Source organism: Equus caballus, chromosome 2, assembly GCF_041296265.1.
Source record: "Equus caballus isolate H_3958 breed thoroughbred chromosome 2, TB-T2T, whole genome shotgun sequence".
Lineage (NCBI taxonomy): Eukaryota > Metazoa > Chordata > Mammalia > Perissodactyla > Equidae > Equus > Equus caballus.
In genome coordinates, this window is record NC_091685.1 from 71882476 (window position 1) to 71910205 (window position 27730).

The 27730-nt window shown below is 34.5% G+C and overlaps 1 protein-coding gene across 34 annotated transcripts in view; it reads left to right on the plus strand.

Annotated features, from left to right (window-relative positions):
• NEK1 (NIMA related kinase 1) overlaps positions 1-27730 on the plus strand; it is a 220044-nt gene that overhangs the window by 68742 nt on the left and 123572 nt on the right. For 22 of the 34 annotated variants that reach the window (XM_070261349.1, XM_070261372.1, XM_070261354.1 and 19 more), the window contains 6 exons: positions 3729-3788; positions 4036-4095; positions 4186-4233; positions 4397-4471; positions 11539-11702; positions 21723-21825. In XM_070261349.1, coding sequence (XP_070117450.1) covers positions 3729-3788; positions 4036-4095; positions 4186-4233; positions 4397-4471; positions 11539-11702; positions 21723-21825 — 510 coding nt within the window. The remainder of the gene's footprint in view (positions 1-3728; positions 3789-4035; positions 4096-4185; positions 4234-4396; positions 4472-11538; positions 11703-21722; positions 21826-27730) is intronic. The other 12 variants (XM_070261357.1, XM_070261360.1, XM_070261356.1 and 9 more) reach the window with 3 other exon arrangements.

Below are 27730 nucleotides of genomic sequence, written 5' to 3' on the forward strand. Positions count from 1 at the left end.
CCATGTCTGCGCCCAGGATTCGAACCAAGGAAACACTGGGCCGCCTGCAGCGGAGCGTGCGAACTTAACCACTCGGCCACGGGGCCAGCCCCAGTTAAAACATTATTGAATCAATGAAATGGATTTGTTTTATGATGGTTTGATTAAAATGCCTAAGCGCATTATAAGAAAATCATTACATTCATTTTATGAGTTTATCAGCCCATTGGGTGGTGTTACATATTCTAAATATCATCTTTTTATTGTGCTCATATTAAATAATGTATTCATTAAAATAAATTAGTTGCATTTCATAAGGAGGAAATTATGTTTAAATTATATGTCATTTTGCTCTCTAAGGAAGCAGGAACTTTAAACATATTTTTAAATTTTTTTTAATAAAAGTAAACTTATATCTGCCTTTCTAGTTCTCTTTTATATATTGTGAGGAATATAATATTTTAACAGTGATATATTTCTGAAATTAATTTTATTTCATATTGATTGAGCGTCATATTTATTTTGTAATATTCTGAATTTGCTTTCAGAATTTTGGTCATTTTACAAAATTTAGAAAATTGAAGCAATAAGTGCTTCATAACATTGACTTCTGCTAAAATACTGCTGCTATTATAATGAAGTTGTAAGTGGAGATGCGTTTAATGATTTAATCAAATGCTGAATTAGTTTAATAATAACACAAATGACCATTGAAGTAATTTTTTAAAGTAGTATCTGCTTTCTTTTGTATTGAAACCCAACATAGGTAAATAATTTTGTGCAGTGTTCCTTTGTATATTCATTTTTTTCTAAGGTAGCTGAAAAATGTAAAAACTGGTGGTATGATACATTACTTAGAGTTTCCTGCAAGTATTTGTAATCTTTTTTGGTATGTAGAACGTATTTTGAATTGTTTGAAAAATTGATCATACAGTACGCTTAACCTTGATTACAAAATTTGAGTAGTTAGCAAAGGATTAAAAAAAAAGGAATACCATGGGTCAGTTACACTTATGAGCATACATGCAGAACTCCTAAAAAGTTTTTTTTTAAAAGGCAAATGAAATCAAGCAATTTATTAAAAGAACAATTTAATGTTTATCAAATAGAATTCATTTCAGGAATACCAGGGATGATTCAATAGTAGGAAACTGATTACTGTAATTTCACTACATTGGCAGATTAGAAGAGAAAGACTATGTGTAAATTATCTTAGTAGATACTGAAAGTTCAGTAAAATTTAACACATTTTTGTTTTAAAAACTTCTTTCGTTGTATACATTAAATATGTACAACTTTTTGTATGTCAATCATACCTCAGTAAAGTAGTTTAAACAACAAAAACTTCTTTGATTCAAGAAATACAGAAGGGAGAGTACTTAACTTGATATGGTTATATATATACCAGAAACCTCTGTCAGGCATTATGCATAAGATGAACAATTGGAAGCATTACCAATAAAGTCAGTAACAAGACAAGGATATTTGCTATGATTGCTGTTGTTTAATATGCCAGAAGTCCTGGTGAATGCAATTAAAAAGAGAGAGAAATGAGAAACTTAAGTATTTGGAGAAAAGAGAAAACATAGACATTATTTACAGATTATATGATTACCTATATAGAAAATGCTAGTGAAGCAGCAAAAAACTATTAGTGAATTCAGTAAAGGGACCTGATAGAAGTTCAACATGCAAAAGTGAATAATCAGTTAGAAAATGATTGGGACAAACTCTTGCAAATACTTTAGAATAGACCTAATGAAGAAAGTAGAAAATAACTGTGAAAGAAAGGAAGCAACATCAGTGTGATACTGTATATCAACAAAGAAAGCAAATGTAGATACAAACAATAACATAGATGAATCCTGCAAACAATGTTGAGCAACTAAGCAAGATAGAAAACAATATGTATTGTGTAATTCTGTTAATATAAAACTCAGAAAAAAACTAAACTGTAGTGTTTAGGAAGGCATGTATAAGGGGCATAACAATAAAGAAAAGCAAGATGATAATGACAAAAGTCAGGATGGTGGTTACCTCTGTGGTAGAGGGAGAACTTGTGGAAGGGCAGGTAGAGGGTTTGTGGAGGTTGGCAATGTTCTATTTCTTGACTTGGGTGGTAGTTACATGGGTATTTCCTTTATATTTGCTAACCTCTGTGTATATCTTTTGCCTACTTTTCTATAGGTAACTTTATACCACAGTAAAAAAAGCAAAAGGGGAGATGGATAAGTGGAACAGAATAGAGAATTCCAGAAACTGACCCATATATGTGAATGTATTATATGATTAATAAAGCATTTCAAATCAATGGGGAAAAAGATGTATCAGCCAATAAATGTTTATGAGATAATTGGATTTTCTAGAGAAAAACAATTAGATTCCTAACTCATTCAATGAACAAAATTTATTCCACTAGATCTAGAAACAAAAATCTAACTGTAAATATTTAAAAATCTAAATATAAATTAAAAGATCTAAATATAAAAATGAAACTAAGTGGCAGAAGCAAATATAATACTGAGATATAGTATGTCTTCCTTAGAAAAACAGTATATGCAAATCGTAAAGTAAAAGATTGGCAAATTTAACTAAATATAAATTACAAATTTTCATGCAGTGAAAGATACAATAAACAGCAACTAAAAGACAGAATGGGAAAAAATATTTGCAACATCTGTAAGACAGTCTTATTTTCTGTAATATACAGAGCTTTTAAAATTGAACACCACCAAAATTGGATGAACAATTAGTATATAAAAGAAGAAATGTAAATATCTAATATACTGGAAAATGTTCTCAGCCTTTCCAAAGAGCAGAAATTCAAGATAGATGGATAATATCCAATATTTGTGGTATTGTGGGGAAATGAGTTCTTTGGTAGGAGTAAAATTTGATGCAGGCTTTCAGGAGGGCAATTTTTCTCAACATTTATGTTTTCGCTCTATAATTCCTTGTTTAAAAAAATTGCCCTTTTGAACTACCTGCTTATGGCTCAAAGATGTATGTATAAGGAAGTTCCTTATAGCGTATAGAGTAGGAAAAAATTGGAACCAACCCAATGTCTGTCCCTAGAAGGATGGATAAATAAATTATATCCATAGTATGGAATATTGCCATTGTTAGTTTCCTTACCATGATGTGGAAATTTCTGGAAACATTGTTAATAGTAAAAGACATTTTTCCATCTAATAATACATTATTACATTTATGTAAAAAGTGTAAAAAGCTAAGATTCTATGTTTGTATATGATTATGTGTGAATTTAAGTGCATAAAACAATGGAAGGATACTCATGAAAATATTAATAATGGTTACCTCTGGAGGTGGAGTGAAGTAGACTAACTTTTTACTCTTGTTTGAATTTTACATAGTGAACATATTTTGTGTAACTAATTTTTTTTTTTAGAAAAATTTCTCTCTTCAATGTTGGGCTTTCTAAATAACATTGTATTTTCATGATATTAGAAAACTTAAAATTAGCATCTGTGTCTGAGGACAAAACTTTACCTGATGATTAGGCAAGAATGCTTTTCCACAGTTTCTTTTAATCTAATGTCTCTTTTGTTTAACAAACAGCATATCAAACACTACAGTGGTTCTTTATTTTTAGGGATAGTATATTTTGAAAGAGAGTTATAGCAGTATTGGCTTTACCTTTTTTCTTATTTTAAATTTCCATGAATTTGAATTTTTTAATTGGGTACCTCAAAATCCTTATCTAATTTGTAGTTTTACTTTTTGTCCAGGCCCATCAAACTCCAGTGAAGAAAGTGAATCCTGGAGAAGAAAGGAGGAAAATGTTTGAGGTATAAAGACATCTGTCTGCTTATTTTAAAGCTTTGCCAAAATAATTATTAAAAAAAGAAACAAAATCTTACATAGAAAACCTCCAAACCTTTCCTCCTTATTTCTTTCAAACAAATACCTCTAACATTTCTCTTTTTTTTAACCTCCCTGGGCATGCCTCTGCCATTGGTGTACTAACTTTCCTGAGGAAAATAGAAAAAGTAGGAATTATTATTGATTAAAATGTTTTTATTCTTTTTTTTCAAGGAACCAGCAAGAAAAGGAAGATTGGAATTTATTGAAAAAGAAAAGAAACAAAAGGAACAGGTAGTTTTTTTGCTCTTATTTTCTTCCCTTGCCAAATTATTGATAATAGTTTGAAAAGTTCTAAGAAGCTTGTCTTTAAAATTGTTACAGATTAGTTTAATAAAGGCTGAACAGATGAAAAGGCAAGAAAAGGAAAGGGTAAGAGATAATCCATTTTTCCATGGTATATTCCACCCCTCTTCACACACATACTTCCTTTTTAAAAGAAATACATTGATTTCCATTTTATTAGTAAATGTATGCGATGTGTTTTCTATTAAATACTTGAAATGGTGTTTTGTTTGTTTCTTATCCCCAAAAGTTGGAGAGAATAAACAGAGCCAGGGAACAAGGATGGAGAAACGTGCTAAGTGCTGGTGGAAGTGGTGAAGTAAAGGTAGGCATTTGATACCAATATATATAGTAGTATCACACTGCTGCTATTTTTCTCCAGTTTCAACTTGCTCTTTAAAATGTACATAAATGACTTTTATTTTTTTAGTTTACGTTTACTTTTTACCTAGAATTCTTCAGTGTCTATTAAGAATTCTTAGGGGCCAGCCCAGTGGTGTAGTGGTTAAATTCACATGCTCCACTTTGGTGGCCCAGGGTTCACCAGTTTGGATCCCAGGTGTGGACCTATGCACTGCTCATCAAGCTGTGCTGTGGCAGGCATCCCACATATAAAATAGAGGAAGATGGGTACAGATGTTAGCTCAGGGCCAATCTTCCTCAGCAAAAAGAGGATTGGTGGCAGATGTTAGCTCATGGCTAATCTTCCTCAAAAAAAACACAAAAAAACAAAAGCAGCAGTAAACAGGATTGATTTTTTATTTTAAAAAAAGCTTAGTTTTCCTTCATGTGTTTGATATGTAATATGTGACTGTTAAAATTGCTTAAAAGGTTTGATGTGAAGGTTGTGATTCACCATTCCTGCCAGAGGAATCTTCTTAAAATCATATGCAATTTGTCACACCCCTGCCTAAAATCCTTCTGTAGCTTCTTGTAGCCTTAAAGATTAAGTTTTCAGAAGACCCTTATTAATCTGCTCCTGCCAGTCTCTCCAAACTTATCTCCATCTGTTCCCTACCACTCACTGTGTACTGTAGCCTTTGGAACTAAAGACTATAACTGTAGTTTCCTTACTGAGTGTAGCCTGTTAAATCTCTGTCTTTACAGTTGTGTTTCTCTTGATAATGCCCCTCGCTTCCTCCTCACTCCCATCTCTAGCCGTTTACCTAGATAACCAATTACCTAGCTAACCATTTACTTAGATATGTTAATTGAAACATTTCCTTTGGGTAGAGCCAGACTATATAACCTTGGACAAGTTACTTCTTTCAGCCTTAACTTCTTCATTTGAAAAAAAAAATTCAACAACAGTGCCTGGAGCTTGGCTAGCAAGGGCTCATATGTTAACCTCCTCTTCCTTTCTTTGTTCTGCCAGTCTGAATCTTGCATTTCTTCCTTTGTTCTTGTAGCACCCTTTGCATATCTATGGTAGGCCAAATTCTAAGATGGTCTCCCAAACTCCTGACCCCTGATGTACATACCTTGGTTATTTCCTCCTTGAGTGTGTGTGAAACCTGTGAATATGATGGTATAGTGGTTCCCTTGTTTAGATTATGTTCTATGGCAAGTGGTGGTGGGATAGTCGCTCCTGTGATTACCTTAACATTTTATAAGACTGCTCATAGCAGGCGAGAAGGGGAGAAGAGAGTCAGAGAGATGTACTTCTGCTGGCCTGGAAAAAAGCAAACATTTACGTCCAATGAAATATAGATGGCCTCTAGGAGTTAATAGTGGTTTCTGGGCAACAACTAGCAAGAAAGGTCACCTAGCCATTACAGCCACAAGAAAATGAATTCTGCCAAGAACCACATGAGCTTGGAAAGAGGATTCTGAGCCTCAGATGAGAATTGCAGCCCTGGCTGACACCTTGATTTCTGCCTGGTGAGATCCTGAGCAGAGAACCCAGCTGACTGTAGCAAGACTCCTGAGCCAGGGAAACTGTGAAATAATAAATGGGTATTGCCTTAAGCTGCCAAGTCTGTGGTAATTTGTTACACAACAGTAAAAAATGAGTACACTATTATTCCTCTGTATTATAATTTTAATTTGTATCATCTGTTCAACTGTTAGTCAGCCTGTCTTTAAACTGTGAATTCTCCTGAGCCATGCTCATTAAACTTGATATTTAGGTGCCCGATTAGGTATTTGTAAAATTGAAATGATTACCATTCTTACCTGTTTCTCTCCCCTGTCGATGCAAATAATCCATAACCAATCTATAAATCAAAATTGGGGTGAGTTTATTATGAGCCAGATCTGAGGACTAGCCTGGGGTCCTCCTTCCCCAAGGAAGGAAGGGCATCAAAGAAGTGAGGTGTACAGAAGGATTACATACCATCTTGGAACAAAGAGCATAACATCACATATGATAGGAATGTCCTTTTACAACAGTCATGAGATTGCCTAGCCGGCACAGCACAGCTATTCACACAGCAGGTAGCAGGTAGCAGGTCTGTTGTCTCGAGCTGAGTGGTCACAGGGTGGGTGCAGCAATCCATTTCTAGCCTAGTGAGAGATGCTTATCCTTGTCTACGAAAATAATCCATAACCAATCTGTAAATGAAAATTTGGGTGAGTTTATTCTGAGCTGAAATCTGAGGACCATGGCCCGGCGCCTTTCTTCCCAAAAGAAGAAAGGGCACCGAAGAAGTGGGGTGCACAGAGTGGTTATATACCCCCCAACAGGGTGTTTCACATATGATTGAAATGTCCCTCCCACAATAGTCACAAGATTGCCCTGTCGGCACAGCGCTTGATGGACACAGCAGGTAGTGGGTCTGCTATCTTGGTGGGCGTAGCAGGAGGCAAGTCGATTGTCTGGAGCTGGGTGGTCACAGGTGAGCGCAGCAATCAGTTTCTAGCCTAAGGAAAGATGCTTAATCCTTAAGGAGATGCCAACGTTGGGAGGGGGAGGAAACTTGCACCTTTATCTCAAGGACCTTTGTTCTTGCCATAGGGAAAATCTAAAGCAGATATACAATGCATGCTCAACAGCCACAGTCAGGACCTTTTGGAAAGACAAGGTCAGGCTGAATTAGGTTTATACCAAATGGCTTCCTCATATTCTCCAATATATCCTATTGCTTGCCATTTTTATTTGTCATCCTTAAGGAAATGCCAACGTGGGGGAAGTTGCATCTTTATCTTAAGGGTATATGTTCTTGTCTTGGGACATAGCAAATGCTTAAAGCAGATATACAACGCATGCTCAATGGCCATGTCAGGTCCTTTTGGAAAAACAAGGTCAGGCCGAATTAGTTTTACACCAAATGGCTTCTTCATATACTCTTGTAATATATCCTATTGTTTGCCATTTGTTTATCATCCCCAAAAGTTATACATTGACTAAAACTTTGGTTTGTCTATTTTATGTAGACCTAAATGTTTTGTCCTGGCTTTCTTGATTTGTTTTTTCAGTCTCTTGAGATGCACAAGTTTTTCATATTACATATCAATAATTCAGTAAGAGTCACTCTTTCTAATTCTGTATTAATGTAGACATACAGTTTTTTAGTAGTACAATTTTGTACTTTACTGTTTTTGTACTTTAGCATCTACTTTACTGTGAAGTAGAATTTATTACCTCCTGAATGATAAGAATTTATCATTTATCAGACAGAATTTGGCCCATTCTAAGATAACTAACCCTATATCTTATCTGATTGTCAAGTGAAAACTTACCAAGGTGTAGGCCCTCAGATTTTGTCAAGCATTTTATTGAGAATTTGATTTTTTCTTCCTGCTTTGCATAGGTCTTCTTCTATGTGATATCTTTTTTCCCTATGATGAATAAAGCTGTATTTAATCTGAAAGTCCAGTTTTATCAGTATTGTTTCATAACTAATTGAGATAATTTTTCAACAGTGTTAGATACTATGTGCTTAATGGATTTCTGCTTCACTTTATAAACTTATGTTACCGAACCAGGTTCGTTTTTGCCTGCCACCCAGAAAGCCAAACACCAAGACGGCAAGACTGCAGCAGAGAGAGTTTAATCACAAGGCAGCCATGTGAGGAAGCGACAGCCTGAGCCTCAAATTCGCTTGCCCAAACCTAGGGACTTGGGGATGTTTATGGGATGGGGGCAAGGTGGTCTAAAATGTGGAGAGAGGTGATTGGAGGTGAGGTAATTGATGATCTGTGCAAGTGTGGTCAGACTTCATCCCTCTTCATAGGACACGTGTTCACCAAATGTGGCATTAGTGTGATCTGAGGGTGGAGTTTTTAGCCTCTTGACGTCAAAAGGTCACCTATCGGACATCTACGCAGGCCTAGTTGATGAGTTGGTGGTCTCAACCAGCCTGAAGTGGACAAGGAGTTCTAATTCCTGAAAAACAGCTCGCACACCCATTACCATGGTGATCCAGGCTCCAGGGAGATGTTATCTATAGGAACCCAGTGGGAATCAGCTAGCATATTGCCTAAGCAGCACCGTTAACAATGGCATCAAACAGCCAAAAGCTGCAATCAGTAATTGAAGAAGGAAAAAAAACTTTAGTTCCTCGCTACTTAATCATCAATGGCTAACTCTGCCAGTTTCACATACATTGTGCTTTCATTGAGGATTAATTTCAATGAGGAGCATTGAGAGTTTTGAGGAGCAATTTATTTTTCCTGACTTAAAGCAAATTCTATGCTAGTTTCTGTACTTATTCCCCATGGGGTTTGAAATATTTAACTTTTTAGGCTGTTTGATTTCTGTACAGTTGATAAGGACCTGGAGGCTTGGTATAAAGTGAGTCAAATTAAGGAGATCCCCAAAATAAAAACAAAAACTGAACGAACATTAAGGGAAATATTTCAAAATCAATGTTATTATTATATACCTCTAAGTAATAAGATATTCGCAGTACAATTAACTGTCTTTGATTATTTAGTATCTGAAAAATCTGGGACTTTTTTGCTTTATCCATTTTTGATGTATCTCTTATGAATGTGTGTTTTTGGAAAAATTATGAAATATTCCACAGATATAGTTTGATCATGTGATCATAATATGTAAGAGGTGTATCTGTTGTTGAATGGAAATATATTGGAATACTATTCAACAATAAAAGGGAGTAGCCTGTTAAATACATGCAACAACGTGAATCAAACAAAAACATCATAGTGAGTGAGAGAAGCCAGACACAAGACTATGTATTGCATGATTCGATTTATATAATATTATAGAAAAGGCAAATCCAATCTATAGGGCAGACAGATCAGGGGTTGCTGGAGTGAGGGAGCATTGGAACATGAGGGAACCTTTTGGGGTGATGAATATGTGTTTCATTATGCTATTGGTTACACCAGTATATATATTTGCCCAAACACCAATTTGTGCTTATAATTGGTGAATAAGGTGATTTTTAAAAGATCATATTGCTTCAGTACTCTAGTATAGTATTTTCAACGTTATTTTGAGTTTGGGCATCCTTAGAGTTGTTTATATACTTTTGTTTTTGCTAAAGAAGAAACATTAGAACACTCAAATTCAGGTTAAGATGATGTTAGCACCAGAGTAAACTCAAAGAATAACCAGTCTCAGAGGAGAAGTGACCACCTTTTACCAGAATTCCGATTCTGATTCTTGCCTTGAGATGCATGTTTTGAAGACGTGTGTGGGAATCGCCTTGGTAGAGCTTCCTGCCAGCAGTTTTTTCTAGCAATGTGATTGCTAGTATAATTTCTAAGTTCTAGCAACTTTTATCTCTTACGATTCAAGCATATTTAGTTATCTGTATTTATCTTGAGCTGATTTTTTAAAAGTCAAGCTTTTTTGTAACATTGTGTGCAGCTTACTGTGTCAAGATATTAACAAAAATTTTATCTCATTGTGTACACTGAAATTTCTTTTATTTAATTCTAATATTTTTCTTTGGATCTTTTCTTAGCCAGACTTCTTCCTTAAGATGCTATCACTTGGAAGCTCTTCTTCCTTTACTGTCTCTAGCTTGTGTTCTCATCACTTCACAAAAAAATGTTTTTTTTTTTTAACGCTATCAATCAACTTTAGTCATATCAGTTTGTGTTATTTTCAGTGCTGTTGCTCTCAGCATTTGAGGTTATTGATTTCCTCTTCTCAGTGAAATTCTTCCACGATGACTTCTGTAGCATACACTTATTTACTTTGAACTTATCCTTTTCTGCCATCTCCGTTTTCTAACCATGAGTTTTCCATGTGCTTGAGTTTTTATATCTCTGAGGATGCATCCTTGTGTCTTGGCCTTTATCGGTTGTCATTTGTACAGGGAATCCACAGCTCCCTTCATCGTTTACTTTTTTGTTGATTGTCTTTACTTCTAGGCTTCTTGGCTTGGTGTCAATGTTACAAGCCTTCTAATCAGTTCCTCTACTTTTTGCTTTCTCTTAGTCTTATCTTGAATAATCTGTCTTATTTGACCTTCTTTAAAACCATTTTGGAATGCTACTTTTGCTAGAAAGTTTATAATTGCTTTCTGTTGTTTGTTACATGAACTCAAATACCCAGGCTGGATAGCAGTTAGCTGTATCAACCTTTTATGATCAAGCTTAATGCTCCATATTTGCCTTCCTTCTAATTATATTTGTCTTCATACTTCCTTCCTCACTCTACTACCAACACCCGAATATATACATACATTACTTATTTTTACATTAATACTTTGGCTCCTAGTTAATCATTTAATCTTTTTTTACATTGCATTCAAGGCTAGGTTGAATAATATCTTTCTCCAATGCTGTTTAAAAAAATTTTTTGAGGATTTTTTTACTTCTGATAATTTTTTCCTATTTTATAAATTTGTTCAGTACTTACTACTTTAGAGTGTGCTTATTACCATTCGTTTACCACAGGCGTGAGTTGGTTCTCTAGTTTTGTGCTGTTTCCCAACTTGTTTGTAAACTGCTTATGGATAGATATGATGTTTTGCCTCTTTTATTTATACCCTGAGTATGTTTCAATGGTTTTTATATCTTTTCTTGTTGAATTGAAGGATTTGGGGTATATTAAGTGCCATATGCAGATGCTTTTGTTAAATATAATTTTGAGTGTTAGAAAAGCAAGCTCTGCCTTACTTATAAGCTATACATATTTAAACAATATGATGAGATCACATAAAATGTATACTAGAAACTTGTTTTAGAACTTAGGATGAGATTTTTCCATATTTACATGAATTTAGTGACATTTTAAATTTTTGTTTGTTATATTAAATTATACTTTTTTGTTAGTAACAAAGGGTACTACTATTTGGTTGTTAATAGTTGTAATAGGAAAACGTTTTGCTTTAGGTTATATGTTTATTAATATGTTCAAATTAGGTAATTGCATTTTAAAAGTCAAGTGTTGACATTTTTTCTTTTGAGGATAGTATGGGCGTTTTAGGCCTCATGAGATAAACCTGTGAGAGCTCCTTGTTTCATTCCTAGGCTCCATTTTTTGGCAGTGGAGGGGCTGTGGCCCCATCACCTTTTCCTTCTCGAGGACAATATGAACATTATCATGCTATTTTTGATCAAATGCAGCAACAAAGAGCACAAAATAATGAAGCTAAATGGAAAGGAGAGACACGTGGCCGAAGGCTTCCAGAAAGGTATGACTATGTTCTGCAGAAGTTGCTTATGCTTTACTTTAGAGAAAGTGATGAAAGTCATTGTGCATATTTATCTTCAGAGGAATTCCACCTGGAATACATCCAGGATTCCCTAATGGGGCTGCAGGTCATCACCATTTTCCTGATGCTGATGCTATTAGAAAAGCTTGAAAAGACTGAATGTCGTGTCTAAACAAGCCAATGCAAACAGGTTTTACTGTGATGATCCATAAATTCATCTTCGTGTGTAATTTTGTCTTATGTCTTGTATAGCTCAGTACCTATACTTTGTGATGTTTTCTCCATTGATTACATAGAATCTCTTTTGCTTCTGGATGCAATAATTTTCTCACTTTCAAATTTGGCCCTTGATTACATGTGGCAAACATGTAGGTCCTCAATTCTACCTAATTTTTGTAGCGTATTTAAATATTGTAGGCTGAATATACTATTTAAAGGAACATGTGATAACTTTGAGCCAACATATGGTGGTAATAACTTTATCCACTTGCTTGAAATAAATCAGAATATATTTAGATGGAATCACACATTATGTAAAACTCCAAAGCATGCTGTTTTGTCTTCCTTTTCTTCATCACTTAGAACCCCACTTTTCTCTTTGTTGTTTTGCTTGTTTTCACATTCATCTCTGATTTATGGCTCTCTATGATCCAGTTCATTAAATTTTTCCTTTTCTTTCATTGAATTAATTTAATGCGGTAGCAGTTAATAGTTTTAATTTTCATAGCTCCTTTTTTCCTAACTATGCATATATTCTTTCTTAGACCTTTCCACTTCTATAAAATGTTCTGCTTAAGGAAAAGCAAATATTTTGTGAAAATTGTTACATTGCTTTTGCCTTGTCATTTTAAGGAAAATACTTTTGAGTGTAATAAAAATCTTTATGATCCTCCTCAGTTATAAAAGATGGATTAAAATTAAAATGTAGTTGAGCAGAGGTAAATGATTGAAGTGAATATAAATTAACATTATGAATTATATAAAGCAGCCTGAAGTGTTAAGCTAATTGTAGATTCTCTCCATTTTTGAGGAAGGAAGACTACACACTCACACATATACATATGTTTTATTAAATGGCAGAGCAAATTTTGTGTGTGCCTTTTATCCTCTGGTGTTGTTGATCTTTCTAGTATATAATTTGTTTGGCTTTATTTTGTTTTATTTTAATCACGTCTCCTAAAATAAGAATGTACATTGCAAAGAAAATGGGGAAAACTCTGCTATGCTTCTTCACACTGTTCATCATCCAGAATCTTTCTTAGTTCTTCACAGTTGGAGTGACAAATAATGGACTACATTGGGCCACTTGCATCCATCTCCTATTATAACCTTGAAATGTTTTCATATATGTATACTTGTGTTTCAAATTGTCTTAAATGGCTGTGTATCTCAGTAACCTCTTCCACTATACCACACTTTCCATTCAATCTTTGAGCATTGGATATAGTTTCATTATTTTAATTTTCAGTCTTTAAACCATTTGTGGTTGTGAGATCATTTATCATTCCATTTATATCAACTTTGGTGGGCTTAGCAGTACTCAAACATATACATTTTTGTATGTTGCATTGAAGTTATTGAATTTATTAAATATTATTTATTGATGATAGATATTATTTATTATATACCAAGTTATATTTATTCATCACAGCAACCCTTTGAATTAGATATTATTCTTCTAATAGACATGAAATTTGGCCTTACAGAGATTTAAAACTTGTTGCATGGTCAGTCAGCTAGTAAGTGTTTTGGATTTAAACTAAGTTCATCTGACTGTAGAGTTCAGCTTCTTAAATATTGTTATGAAGATTTCTCAGCTTCTTTAGATTCTGCTAGCAAACCAGCTAAAGAGTTATTGATTTAGTTGGTTATAAAATTGTAAAACATTGGAAACTTTAAAAATAAAACATGATGCCAAGTACTAAATGAACTTTCATATATATTGGTTAAATTTGTTTTGATTTTATCTGAGGATAAGGAAAATGGAGAATCAGTAGGATACTGTCATCAAGTATATATAATTTTCAAAAGGCAGATTCTATATACTGGACTAGTTTTCTTCAAGCTGACCTCAGCAAGATTAGAAGTAGGACCTGCAAACGTTTTAGAAGGAAGCAGTAATCACTTTGATGTAGTATAAATTCATGGAGAATAGATTATGTCAAATATATGTTTTATTTCTTTTTAGGGTTATAGGCTAGAACCTTAGTTCTCAAACTGTGTACTAAGGTGTCTTGGAGCATCACAGTGCCTTAGATATTTTACAATTTTGAGGGAAACACAACTACATCTGTTGGACAAAGCACAGACCACGACTGTTAAGCAGTTGGGACCTAACTATTTAATTAATGGAACTGCTAGGAATTTCTGCTGGCCTAGGGGCATTATGGAAAAATTACTTAGTTACCTAGTAGAGTATATAAACTTCAGCAATATATTGTTGCCAGGGTGTCTCAATGTAGATAAGGTGAAGAAATATAAATAAAGATTATTAGATGGGTTAGTAACTGGTTAAAGAATTGTATTCAGAGGATGCTGGTTAATATTTTGATGTCATCCAAATAAAAAAGTTTTAGAGGCTTGTCCTCAAACTGATCTTCATTTTTAAGGAGAGGCATAGACAAAACATTCAAAGGATGTAGTCATCATATTTCCAGAAGACATAATAGAAAGAAATAGTAAATATGCTGTGTGATTGATCAGGAAACAAAATAATCTTAGTAGACCTTAGCTACAACCAACTTGATTTAGATAAAATTTAACAGGAATAAATTTGATGTACTTTTGAGTCTGAAAAATTATCTGACCAAACAAATACATATTTAGAAAAGGTTTATAAGTAGCATAGATTAAAGAAATTGAACTAATGACCTTTCATTGCCCCTTGGATCAAATTGCAGCCCCCAAATGGCCTGCAAGTTCTCATAAAGGCCTGATACTTCCATGGCCTTATCTTGCTACTCTGTTTCTCCGCTTCTGGGTGTGGAGAGGAAGACATCTTTTTTCTTATCCTTGTTCCTTTGCACCTGCTGCTCCAGCTGCCTAGAATACCTTTGCCTCTGCCCATTTTGCCTGGCTAATGCCAACTCATTATTCTGGCTTTGGTTTAGGTTGGCACTTCTTTACTGGGTCTATAAAATAAAATAAAACATGGGACCTGATTGAGAACTTCCAACTTTTAATTATTCCGAGTAAGCTCACTAAAAAAAGAGTTATTAGCTCTAATCCCATCCTTTAGTAAACGAATGGACATTTTAACATGATAAAAGTTAGGATGACATAATCTTAGAATACAGCTTATCTTTTTGGAGTAAATAAATTTGGATTTCTAAAAATTATATAGTTTCTTTATATTGTTGACAACTATTGAAAACTTAGTGACGGACTACCCCGGGTCAGAGAACAAGCACTGGCTAGTCGCTACTGTTGTTCTAAGCCTGTATTAGCTGGTCTTCCAGGATGCTCTCACATTTTGATGAATATGCCTCTGTGTAGTAGAAATAAGCCTGTGCGAGGCTATGAGTTGGGCATCCCCTCCCTTGGTCACTGCTTGGATAGCTCCTTGGGGAAATTCTCAGGCACCCCTCATCACAACCACCATCACTACCACCTTTGCAACTACTACTATCATCATCTGAGGTTTTTTTTTTATTTGTACATGTTAATATCATTAGGTTTAAACAAAACCTTACCTTTGTCAGCATGCCATTTTTTCTCATTAGGGTAGCTTTACAGCTTTTTTTTAGGGTGTTGATTTTACAATTTAGTGGAATTTCAAATTTATTTATCTTTATTTTCAGATCCTGGTGGAGTATATACTCCAGTAGGTTAAATGAGGGAAAAGGAAGCAAGTTTAAACATGTTCATAAATCAGCAAGTTTAAACATGTTTGAAAGATTTACTTCTCTCCTGCAAACTCCTTATAAATGAAAAATAACAGAAAAGCCTTCAAACTAGTATTATATTTTGCTATAAAGATAAAAATGCCATTATCTTCTATCTTTTATAGCTGGTAGTTGTTGGTAAGGAAAAAACTTAACTACTGTGTGTATGATATTCTCCTAATCTCATACTTACTAATGGCCGTTGTCTCATATTTACATTTATACTGTAATTGTTTTCTACTGTCGTGAATCAACAACTTTTACTACTCCATCAAACAAACTATTGTCTTTGTCCCTCAACGTTTAGCTTTACTCGAGGGCACTTACTCTTTTTATCTTCCTCTCATCTTCAAGTTCCCTTTTCATACTGTTTTCTTTGCTGAATTCAAGACTGCTCACATATTTCCTGTTTTAAAAATACTAGCAGCTGACTACCTTGTTATCTCCCTGTCAGTTAGGATTCTTAACCAAATGTTCATACCTCTTTTTTCTCTCCCTTTTGCTCAGGGAAAAAAGGAAACCCCAAGGAAATTCACAAGTGATTTTTTTTGTCCTGTTTTCTGCTTGCCAAAGTGTTAATAGGTTAGTTTTAGAAAAATCAGAATATATAGGAGGGTGTTAGGAAACAGGAAGGAAAATCACTACTCATCCCTACAAAGGCAGTCAGTTTGAAGACTTTGGTCTATTTTCTCGAATTCTTTTTGTAATATATTTTTTCCCTAGTTAGGAGATCGAATTCTATCTACAAATTTGTATCTGGTTTTTCTTTTTCAATCTGTTCTTATTTGACATTTTTACCGTAAAATTTTCCCATGCTAAAAAACATTTTCAAGGGGTTTTTGATGTCTATATAAGATTCTAGTGTCTGAGTTACCATAATTTATATAGCAAATCCCCTAATATAACACATTGTTTATAACTTTTTACTTTTTTGAACATTTTCGTGCCATATTTCATTTTTTATTGTTATTTTTGTAGAATAGAATCTTAGAAGGACAATTATTGAGTCAGAGGAGTTGGTCAGTTGTGTTCTTGGTGAAGGTTCTGGAAAAAATATTACTAAATTTATTAGTTTAACGAAATTTATTTATTAGCTAAATGTTACTAAATTTCTTTCCAGAAAAGCTGTGCCAATTTATACTCAGTCTAACAGTATGTGATAGTGCCCATTTATTGCCACCTGGCCGGTACCAATAGCTTTTTAGGAGCTAAAGGAGTTTTTTAAAAAACGTAAAGTTTAAGATTAAAGTATTAGAGAAGATGAAGTTTTCACTATATTCTATACTAGTTACACAATAGGATATTCACAAATTGGACACCTATAAGAATAGTGATAGTGAGTATAATGATGAAGATAATAAAAATAGGAGCTAATATTTAATTGGGCACTGTGCCATGACCAGTTTGAAGTAATTGACATATAAGGTCAGTCCTCATTATTCATGAATTGCATGTCTGCCTCCTTGCTAAGATTTATTTGTGACCCCACAATCAATGTTCCCAGTGCTTTCATGGTCATTTGTGGACGTGCACAGAGCAGCAAAAAATTTGAATTGCGTAGTGTACGTATTCCCAGCTGAGGTTGAACAAAGCAGTGCTCTGCTCTCCTGTTTCAGCCCACATTAACAAATACTTTTTGTGGTCTATTGAGTACCAACTTTTTTGCATTTTTGTGCATTTTGTTGGTGTTGTCATTGTTTAACATGGGCCTCAAGCATAGAGCTGGAGTGCTGTCTGGTGTTCCTAAGTTCAGGAAGGCTGTGCTGTGCCTTACGGAGAAAATATTTGTGCCAGGTATGCTTCGTTCAGGTGTGAATTACAGTGTTGCTGGCCAAGAGTTCAGTGTTAATGAGTCGACTATGTGTAGTATATATTAAATAAAGTGTCTTTAAACAGAAACACACATAACACAGGGTTATATATTAATCTTTTGTTGAAAATGTTGTAACAAGAGGCTGCCAGGAACCTAACCCTGTATTTCTTCTCGGGGTAGTGGTTCAGTATTCACTAATTTAGTATTCATATATCCATTTAAATGACCGTGTGTCAGGAATATTTAGATGGGAATATAGGAATACTTTATTCAGCAAGAAATTGGACTAGTTAACGCCCAAGGTCTCTTCCAATTTGACTATTATAATTCTTTTGTCTTGTACTTTTTAGTGACCATTGGCACTACAGAACATTTTCTCCACACTGTCGTAACTTCTCATTTTTATTATAATTTGTATGTCATTCCTGGTCAGTTCTTTTCCCTGATTCAGACTGAATCAGCAAACTGAACTCTATCATTATTTAAGGCTTTTACATTCTCTTTTCCTCGTATGTTGGCTCACCCATATTTGGCTGGTCCTTCTGTATATATTAATTATTTTTTCTCTTTCCTTCTTATTGGTAACTCTGGCCAGTCTGACTTTACTTCTATCCGTGTCTTAATAAGACATCCCTTCAATTAGCTTTAAAAAAAAAAAAAAGACACTATTTTTTTAGAGCAGTTTTAGATTCACAGCAAAATTAAGGGAGAAGGTACAGAGATTTTCCATATACTATCCCTCTCCCCACATATACATAGCCTTCCGCATTATCAACATCCCCTGCCAGAGTGGCACATTTCTTACAACTGATGAACTTACATTCAATTAGTTTTTTTTTTTTGCTAGGAAAGATTTGCCCTGAGCTAACATCTGTTGCCAATCTTCCTACGTTGTTCCTATACTCCCATTTGTGTTTTATAGAGCTTTTACTTTTCCAAATCTTTTCCTTTATATTGCTTTATTTAATGGTGTAAAGCTGACAACAATTCTCTTCCATCAGGTAGACATTAAGCCACTTAAACAGCAGAGGAAGCTTGATGAATAAACCCTCTATATCCTCTTTTCATCTTATTAACCGTATACCACCCCAACTTTTCTACCTTAAGCCACATTGACTCATTTTTCATGTCTCGGATTATTTCTGCTACCTATTTTTATGTTTTTACCTTTTAAAATAATCCATTTGTAATCATCCTTCAAAAATTTTAAATTTCCTTCATCAGTAGAGGATTTGAGCTATGGATATGAAGTACCCACCCAGATCTTGCCACTTATTCATGTATTTGTAATAAGAAAGGGAAAGAAAAGAACTTAGTCCTTTTTTCCTCTTGTCAGGATGAAAAAAAAGGAGTTGTCTTAGAATAATTAATTCTATTTAACCCATTTTAATGTCTCTGTATTTTACTTTCCAAATTCTTAATTTCTTACCATATATTTGTGGCTTATATAGTGTTTTTATTTTCATTCCTTTGCTATTAATCTAGATTACTGTTTTACTGATTTTCAGTGGTATAATTCTGGAACTCAAAAGATATAGTCTGTTAAATTTGCCTAAAACAAAGTATATGTGTATGAATTCTTAATAATGTTTAATGAAGAGAATCACTATTAAGAAGTAAATTGACTGCTTTCTCTTTATCCCCATGAGCCTAGGACAAATATATAATTTGTGCCTCTGCACTTTAGCACAGTTTTACTACTTTAGAGAGAAATAAGAATATGAGTATGGGTTCTTCTTTTTGGTGTATATGAAGTAGTAAACAAAAATGTGTGTGGAAAATAGACAGTGTATAGGTTTTTAAACATTATAAGGAGTCATAGAATCAAACTAATTTTATGCTTTATTCTTTTAATAAGGCGTATTACTCTGATTGATTTTCCTATGTTGAACCAACCTTGTATTCCTAGAATTCTGTGTCATACATCTTTATATTTTCAAAGACAGATATAATCTTGACAGGTATTTGACAATTAGTATTTGTTTAATAAATGAGAGGACAAAAGAAATAATGTTAAGTAAAAATCACTACAGGTTTTAAGTTTGTGATTGAAAGCAGCCAGTTCTGTAAACCTGCTTATTTAAACCAGCTTAGGAAAAGACTATTCAGTGAAATACAACTTGTAAGTCATATAAATTAATAGGTAAAGCAGGTAGTACTATATATACATAAACGGTGTGAAAATCTGTAAATCAAAGCTGTTATGCATATGAGAAGGTTTATAGTAAAATATTTCTGTGCAACTGTTGTATTAATGTATTTCAATTGAAGGTTCAGACTGACAAACACTGGACGTAGTCAGTGGCTTAAAACAGGGAATCAAACACATTTTACTTCTGTAAAGGTTAGAGAAGGAAGTCAATGCAGTCAATATACCCAGCAGAGAAAGCAGAAATTTTATCTATTTGCAGATGGTGCTGTAACTTTTTAGGACCCCCCAAAGAGCTTTGCCAGTAGACATACAGTTTCGTATGATATGTCTGAACATCATACCCTCTGAAAATTTATCTGTCCTCTTCGGGCCCAGCCTTATATAAATTGGGCTATAAAAGACCAGGATATAGCTTTGCCTGGATGTATGCAGGAGATATGTTGCATCCAGACCAGAAGTACCTTATTAATCTCATAGTTATACAGTGCATAATATGACTGCTAGAGGACAGCACATGTGCACTACAGAGGCATAACAAATTTCTCATTCATTATTCTTAATCTACTCAGGTTACCATGGCTTAGGTGAAGTGCGTTTCTGAATTTGGTGACATGGAACTAAATTAAGATTTAGCTACCTACACACATCTAAGAGTCATAATAAAAGGTCTTTAATCAGCTATAGCAATTATCTAATCCTAGAAAATTCCAGTGATGGAAGTTTCACAAGAATCTCTTTTAAGTACCATATAAGGTAAATGAACCTTAGACCACAATCATTCATAACTCTGGTGAAACAGATTTTAGGTTTTTACAGCTTAATTTCGTTTGTTCATTCATTCATTTGCTTATTGAGGTAACATTGGTTTATAACATTATATAAATTTCAGGTGTACATCATTACATTTCGATTTCTGTGTAGACCACTTATGTTCACCATCCAAGGACTAGCTCCCATCTATCACCATACACATGTGCCCTTTTACTCCTTTGTACTTCCTCCTCCCCCTTCCCCTCTGGGAACACCAGTCTAATCTTTAGATCTATGTGTTTGTTGTTGTCGTTTTTTTTATCTTCCACTTATAAGTGAAGTATATTTAAAATATTTTTTATATGTTTCAATTAGTAGTTGTTACCAAAATGTGTGAAGGTAATAATTATTTGGGGCACGAAAATTAGAAGTATTTAAACCTACTGGAAGACAGAACAAACATTATTTCATGTATTTTTCAGAACATAACTTGGTAACGATCCTAAAGAGAGGATGTAGGAAGTTTGTGTGTCTTAGTAGCCAAAATCTGAGTAGATGCACTGCCAATAACTTGCTCATCTTTCTTCCTCACCTACAAAATTAACTGCAGTTGAAATATGCTCTGAATTCTCTGATTGCTGGAGTTGGGTTTTGTTTATTTTTGTATCTTCCATACTTAGCATGGTAACAGGCACAATATATATTAGATGTTCAATAAGTGTTTGTTATTGATATTTTTTATGTGTAGTCTGAACTCAACAACATGTTTACATTCTTTTATAATTGTCAGAGAAAGACACAGAAATATAATTGGGAAAGATTAAAACAAATAACTGCTTTTAATTTTTTTCCTAATCTATCCCTTGTACTTTTTAATATTTGTGATATGCAAGGAATTTAGACATTGCTTTTTACTATATGTTTGAAAACTCACACAAATATACTTTTCATTCTTTGTTTTCATTTTTGAAATTGCTACTGTACTGCTTTAATTTTACTTCAATACTGATTAAAGAAGGTTCTTAAATATATTTAATACAGAGTTCTGAAATAAGATTAACTACTTGGAAACTATTGAGACTGTTCTGTAATTAAGTGTAGTCTAAAATAATTGTATGTGTCTATAAGTAGAATAGATTCAATAAGTGTCAGAGAAAACTTCTTGTTAAGATTTGGAGTAGTAGTATAGATTTTACTTCTATTTAAAATAGTAAAGAATATGATTTAGGTAGTAGTTACTGATATGCATGTAGCTATTTCTTCATTACAGAGGAAGGTTTTATTTCATATCAGCCTTTCTTAGTATTCTGCAACAAAGAAAGTATTTAGAATAATTTTTAACTTTTTGAAATATTTAATATTCAGAATTTCTGACTTTGCTATTTGTCCAAATTACTCAGGCAAAAGGGACAGCTAGCTGTGGAAAGAGCTAAACAAGTGGAAGAGTTTCTGCAGCGGAAACGGGAAGCAAGGCAGAATAAAGCTCGAGCTGAAGGACATATGGTATGACTTTTTTTCTAAATTTTGAACATGTTAGTATTCCAAGGGAAGGTCTGGAATAAGGTAGGTATAAATGAAAAGAAGTGGAACCTTTTACAAACATTTACTCTAAACTTTTGCAGAGTATAAAGTTGTGATATATCTTATTTAATCTCTCTTTTATACCAAGGGTGAAATTCTATCATTGCTTTGGTTAATTGAGAATAAGTTCGTAGCTGTATCCTTCCCTTAAAAAGAATGGAAGTAGGTATAGCAACCCAGATATTTATATTAAAATGATAAGTTCTTACATTGCTTACTTTTTTCCCAGTATGCAAAGAATTTTAGAAGAAAAATGGGAAGTAAACATTTGAATAAAGATATGTGTAACTATGCATTTACTCAAAAGCAAATTAAGAGCAACAGTATATTAAAGCCTCCAGTTATGCCAGTTAACTAAATTCTCATGTATCCAAGAAAATATTAACAGCTTTTAGATAATCATTTCAATAGTTGAAACGTAATAGTTTTGACTTGTAGAGGTGCACAAATGCCTTTTGACCTTTGTCAACAGAACAACTGATGATTGTTTCTGTTGGCTCAGCATCCCATGAAGCATCACGCTCACATAGGAAATAGGTCAACTCAATGGTAGTATATTTGGATTAGACTTATAGCATGTCTATTGTAAGTTCATAAGTGACATCTTTGTGAGTTAATTAATGTAATTATTCCAATTTAGGGTATTTTTTCTTTGAAATAATGTCATAGGAAAATAGTTAATTTTTTTAATGGATGCCCTTTATATTTTTAACCTACATCAGTTTATGTTTTTCTAATATCTGGAGTTAATCTGTGTTTGTATCCTTCCTATAGATAGTAGAAGAGAACCTCCTGCATTTTCCTTGCCCCATATCTCCTATGTTAATAGCATCTGGATATTAGTTACAGATTTAAATTTAAAATATTATAAAATGATTATTAGACTTATGGAGATTTACAGATTTCGTTCCTCAGCATTGGTCCTTACATCCTAATATTCTCCCCTCAGTGTATTTTTCTTCATGCTGGAGAATATTCTCTGGCAGTCCTTCTGGAAAGAAACTTTCCAAGATTTGTTGGGAAATGTCCTTATTTTGTCCCCACACTTAAATGATAATTTGTAGTGGTGGTCCATGGGTGAATTTGCTTAGCATTTGTATGTCTGAAAAAGTTTGCCTTTTTGCTTTTCAAAAATATTTTTGCCAGGTATAATATTATAGGTTGAAAGTTTTTTACCTTTCATTACTTTAAAGATGTCTCTCCCCTTATCTTGTGGCATGACTATTTCTGACAAGAAGTCTGCTGTCATTCTTGTCTTTTTCTTCTATAAGTAATATGTCTTTTTTCTCTGACAGCTTTTAACATTTTCTCTTTATCACTGGAAGCAATTTGATTATGATGTAGCTTGGTGTATTTTTCTTCATGTTTATTTTGTTGGGATTTGTTGAACTTCTTAGATCTGTGGGTTTATAACTGTCGTCAGATTTGGAAAAATTTCAGCCATTATTTCTTCAAAAATGTTTTTCTGTTGTCCCCCCTTTTCTTTCTTCTAGAATGCTCAGTACCTATGTACTAGGCCATGTGATGCTCTGTCAACAGTTTACTGATGCTCTTTCATTTTTTTCAGTCTTTTTTCTGCTTCATTTGTGTAGTTTCTATTTCTTTATCTTCAAGTGCATTAATCTTGTGTTCTGCTTTGTTTAATCTGCTTTAATCCCATCCAGACGTTGTGTATTTTTTTAATCTAAGATATTGTATTTTTTATCACTTAAAGTTTATTTGGGTCATTTTTATACTTTCCATGTGTCTCTCTATAATATTTATACTTTTCTCTACCTTCTTAAACATGTGGAATATAATTATAATAGCTGTTTTAATGACCTTGTCTACTTATTCTATTATTTATTTCATTTCTGAGTGTGTTTGTTGATTTATTTTTCTCCTCATTTGGGTCATCTTTTCCTGCTTCTTTACATACCTGGTAATTTGTGATTGGATGGCAGACATTGTGTATTTTATCTTGGATTTTTTTGTATTTAAATATATTGGGACTTTGTTCTGGGATGCAGTTGTTTGGAAACAGTTTGAGTCTTTCAAGGCTTGCTTCTAAGATTTGCTGGGCAGATCCAGAAAGGCTTTAGTCTAGAGCTAATTTGGCCCCACTGCTGAGACACTAGTTGAGTACCCAGTGCCCTTTTGATTCGGAGGTCTTTCAGCATAAAATATTCCCAGCCCTGAGTGAGCCTCAGGTATTGTTGATATTATGCTAAGGGTCACTCAGAGGAGACTCAGAGGAAACCATCTGCAGATCTCCACTGCTGGCTCTCTGCAGCTCTCTATTCTTTGGTACTCCATCCTGCAAGTTTTAGTGATCTTTAACTTCCCAATCTCTGACTCCTGTTTCCTTAGTTTAGAGAGACTGCTAATCTCTGTCTGGGGACCCTCTCCCTGCGCCGCAGCCTGGAAACTCTTGCCAGGCAGTAAGTTGGGCAATTATTGGGCTTACCTCACTTGTTTCTCTTCTTTCAAGAATCCCTGTCCTGTGTTGCCTATTATTCAGTATTTGGAAACCATTGTTTTGTATATTTTGTCCAGACTTTGAGTTGTTTAAGGTAGGAGGGTAGATCTGGTCCCTGTTGCTCCATCATGGCTACAAGTGAAAGTCTTGAATAATAATTTGGCTGGGTAAAGAAATCTAAGTCTGAAGTTCTTTTCCATAGTGATTTGAAGATACTGCCTTATCTTCCTTTCAGTGTTGTTAATGAGACATGTGATATGTTCTGGTTCATGTTCCTTTTTAAGGGATTTTCTTTTCTCTCTGATAGCTTTTAAGACTATTTTTGGATCCTTGATGTTCTGAAATTTCACTTGAATATTTCTCAGACTTTTTTTCATTGACCTGACTCAGGCTCTAACTGGATGCTTTCAATCTGAGTACTTGTCTTCACTTCTGGGACATTCTCAATTAACATTTCTTCAAATATTGCTTCTTCTCCTTTTTCTCCTTAAGAGGACTTTTATTAGATGGATAGATTAGAACCTCTGCATCAAATGTTCTTTTTAATGTACTTTTGTTTCATCTTTTTTATCTCTTTTTCTCTTATTACTATGTTTTGGAAGGATTCTTAGTCCTGAATATCAGCTCACTAATACATTCTTCAGTTTTGTCTGCTCTGCTGTTCAGCCCATCTAATGAATTTCTTTTAATTTTAGAAACTTGTATTTTCATGTCCATGAATTCTAATTAGTTTTTCCTTAAAACTCCTTGATCATATCCTTATTTCTATGATAATACTTTCGTTATTATAAATCTTGTACTTAGTGTGCGATCAGCCATGTTACCCTGGTTTCTTCAGTTTTTGTGTTTGTTACCTATTTCATAGTGTTGGCATTCCTCAAATGTTCGCTGTTCTTGATGTTGTGTTCATATTTGGGAGTGTCTATTTTATTGTTCATTACCTTGTTTGAGTGGCCCCTGGCAAGACAGAAGAGTGCTACTGACCTGTCCTTTGCACAGTTTTCACTGACATTAGAGGAGGGATGGGACATGTTGATATTCTTCCGGGCAAATACCTTCACAGCTTATTTTCTGGGCTTAGGAGATTCCCATTCTTCCTAGGAATCACCAGTCACCCAGAGCGTAGGCCTGTCCTTTCCTCTAAGCTTTCTCTTCTCACTCCTTTCTGAAGGTAACAGACTCCGCTTCCTGAATTGTGGAGATGGATAGTGTACTGGGGGTAACCCTCTTATTGTAACCACTATTGTCTGCTGTTAGGCCTTCTCATGTTCTTAGTTTCCAACACGTTTTAGAGCATGCTTCATGTTGCTCACATCTTCTCTGGTAGTATTCTTTCTGACGTGCTTTTGCTCATGAAGTTTCTTACTTTAAACTGATTTTGTGTACATTCCTTGTCTCTGGATTCCTTCTATTCTTGGGACTAGCAAGAGTGTTGCTTGTTTTTGAGTGCTGATATGTATTCACTTAAAACAACAACTTCTCTATTCTAGAATTTTGCAAGAAGGGAGGCTATAGTGTCACTCTGCCGCCTTGCAATCAGAAATTACTATTTTCATTTTGTTTAGTTTTCGTTTAAAAAAACGTGCTTTAGAGATCAGCAGTACATTTTGACTGGCTTTTATATGAATTTTTAAGATTCATTTTGTTAACTGTGTAGAATTTCTTCGTTCCTCAGATGACTAAATGTGTACATAAAACTTTATCTTAGAAAGATGTGGCTAAAAGTAAATAATTTCTATTTTTCAGTATATTTGGGTGTGTGCATCATCCATGACTGTTTTATTCACTAATTTAACAACAGGCAGTTTGTTAAGCACTTTGGGGATAGTAGGTTAATTAATTAAAGTTATTTAATTAAGACTTAATCAGACATAGTTTGTCTCTAGAGTACTTTATAATCTAATGTTGGACAAGAATATATATGCTAGTAATGTGAGGCAGTGAATGGAAGTGAAGGCTGAGGTTAACTGTGGGAAGGATAAGAGGCCTCACAGATTTTAAGTTCTAAATTTGAACTTTTTTATGATGAGGTAGAGATACTATTTAAAGTTTACCTCTTGGGGTCGGCCCGGTGGCTCAGCAGTTAAGTTCGTATGTTCCACTTCTCGGCGGCCCGGGGTTTGCCGGTTCGGATCCCGGGTGCGGACATGGCACTGCTTGGCACACGGATGTTAGCTCAGGGCAAGGCTTCCTCAGCAAAAAGAGGAGGATTGGCAGCAGTAGTTAGCTCAGGGCTAATCTTCCTCAAAATAAATAAATAAATAAATAAAGTTTACCTCTCTGTGTTAGTTTTCTATTGCTGTGTAATAAATTGCCATAAACTTAGTGGCTTAAAATAACGTAAATGTATTACTCACAGTTTCTATGGGTCAAGAATCTGGTGTGTTTTAACTGGGTCCTCTGCTCATAGTCTCATAAAGCTTCATCAAGGTGTCAGCCAGATGTGTCCTCATCTGGAGGCTCAAGTATGGCAAAATCTTCTCCGCTATTCCCTCACGGTGTTGGCAGGATTCACATCCTTCCTACTGTAGGTCTGAGGTCTCCATCTTGATTGACTTTTGACTAGAGACCACTCTCAGGTGTTTGCCACGTGGTCCCCTTCATCTCAGCAACAAAGAACTTCCTGTCCATCAAACCCCTCTCATACTTCAAACTCCTGACTGCCACTTTTACAACCAGCCAGAGAAAACTGCTTCTGAAGGGTTCATGTGATTTGGTCGTGCCCGCTGGACAATCTGTTTCGATGGAGTCATCCCATTTAACGTAACCTAATCATGTGGGTAAAATCTACCATATATACAGTCCTAGGGGTTAGGTAGGCTTTGTAAACCTGGTGGAGTGGGGGGGTGGGAGGGGGTGGCAAGAAACCTTGGAGATTGTCTTAAAGTTCTGCCTACCATACTCCCTTCCTGTAATTTTAGAGACTACATCAGGGGCAGTAGACTAGGCTAAGTGAAGGAGCTGCTTTTACGTGCTGTCTTTAGCAGCATGCTTGATAGTAAAAAATGCTACCCAGGTCTCCAAACAAGAACTTTTTGTTTTTAATTGGTTTTATTAAGATATAATGTAAAGACAAGGAAGTTCACCAATGTTACGTGTCATCTCGATGAGTATTGACAAATGTATATAGTCATGTAACCACTGCCATATCATGGTATAGCACTGTTCCATCATTTCTTAAAAATTTCCTCATCTCACCACAAGAAAAAAAAATTTGCAACTCTATGAGTTGATGGTTGTTAACTAGACTTACTGTGATAATCATTTCTTAATATATACATGTATCAAATCATTATGTTCTACACCTTAAACTAATACAGTGTTGTCAATTGTATGTCAGTAAAATTGGCGGTAGGGGGAAGTTTCGTT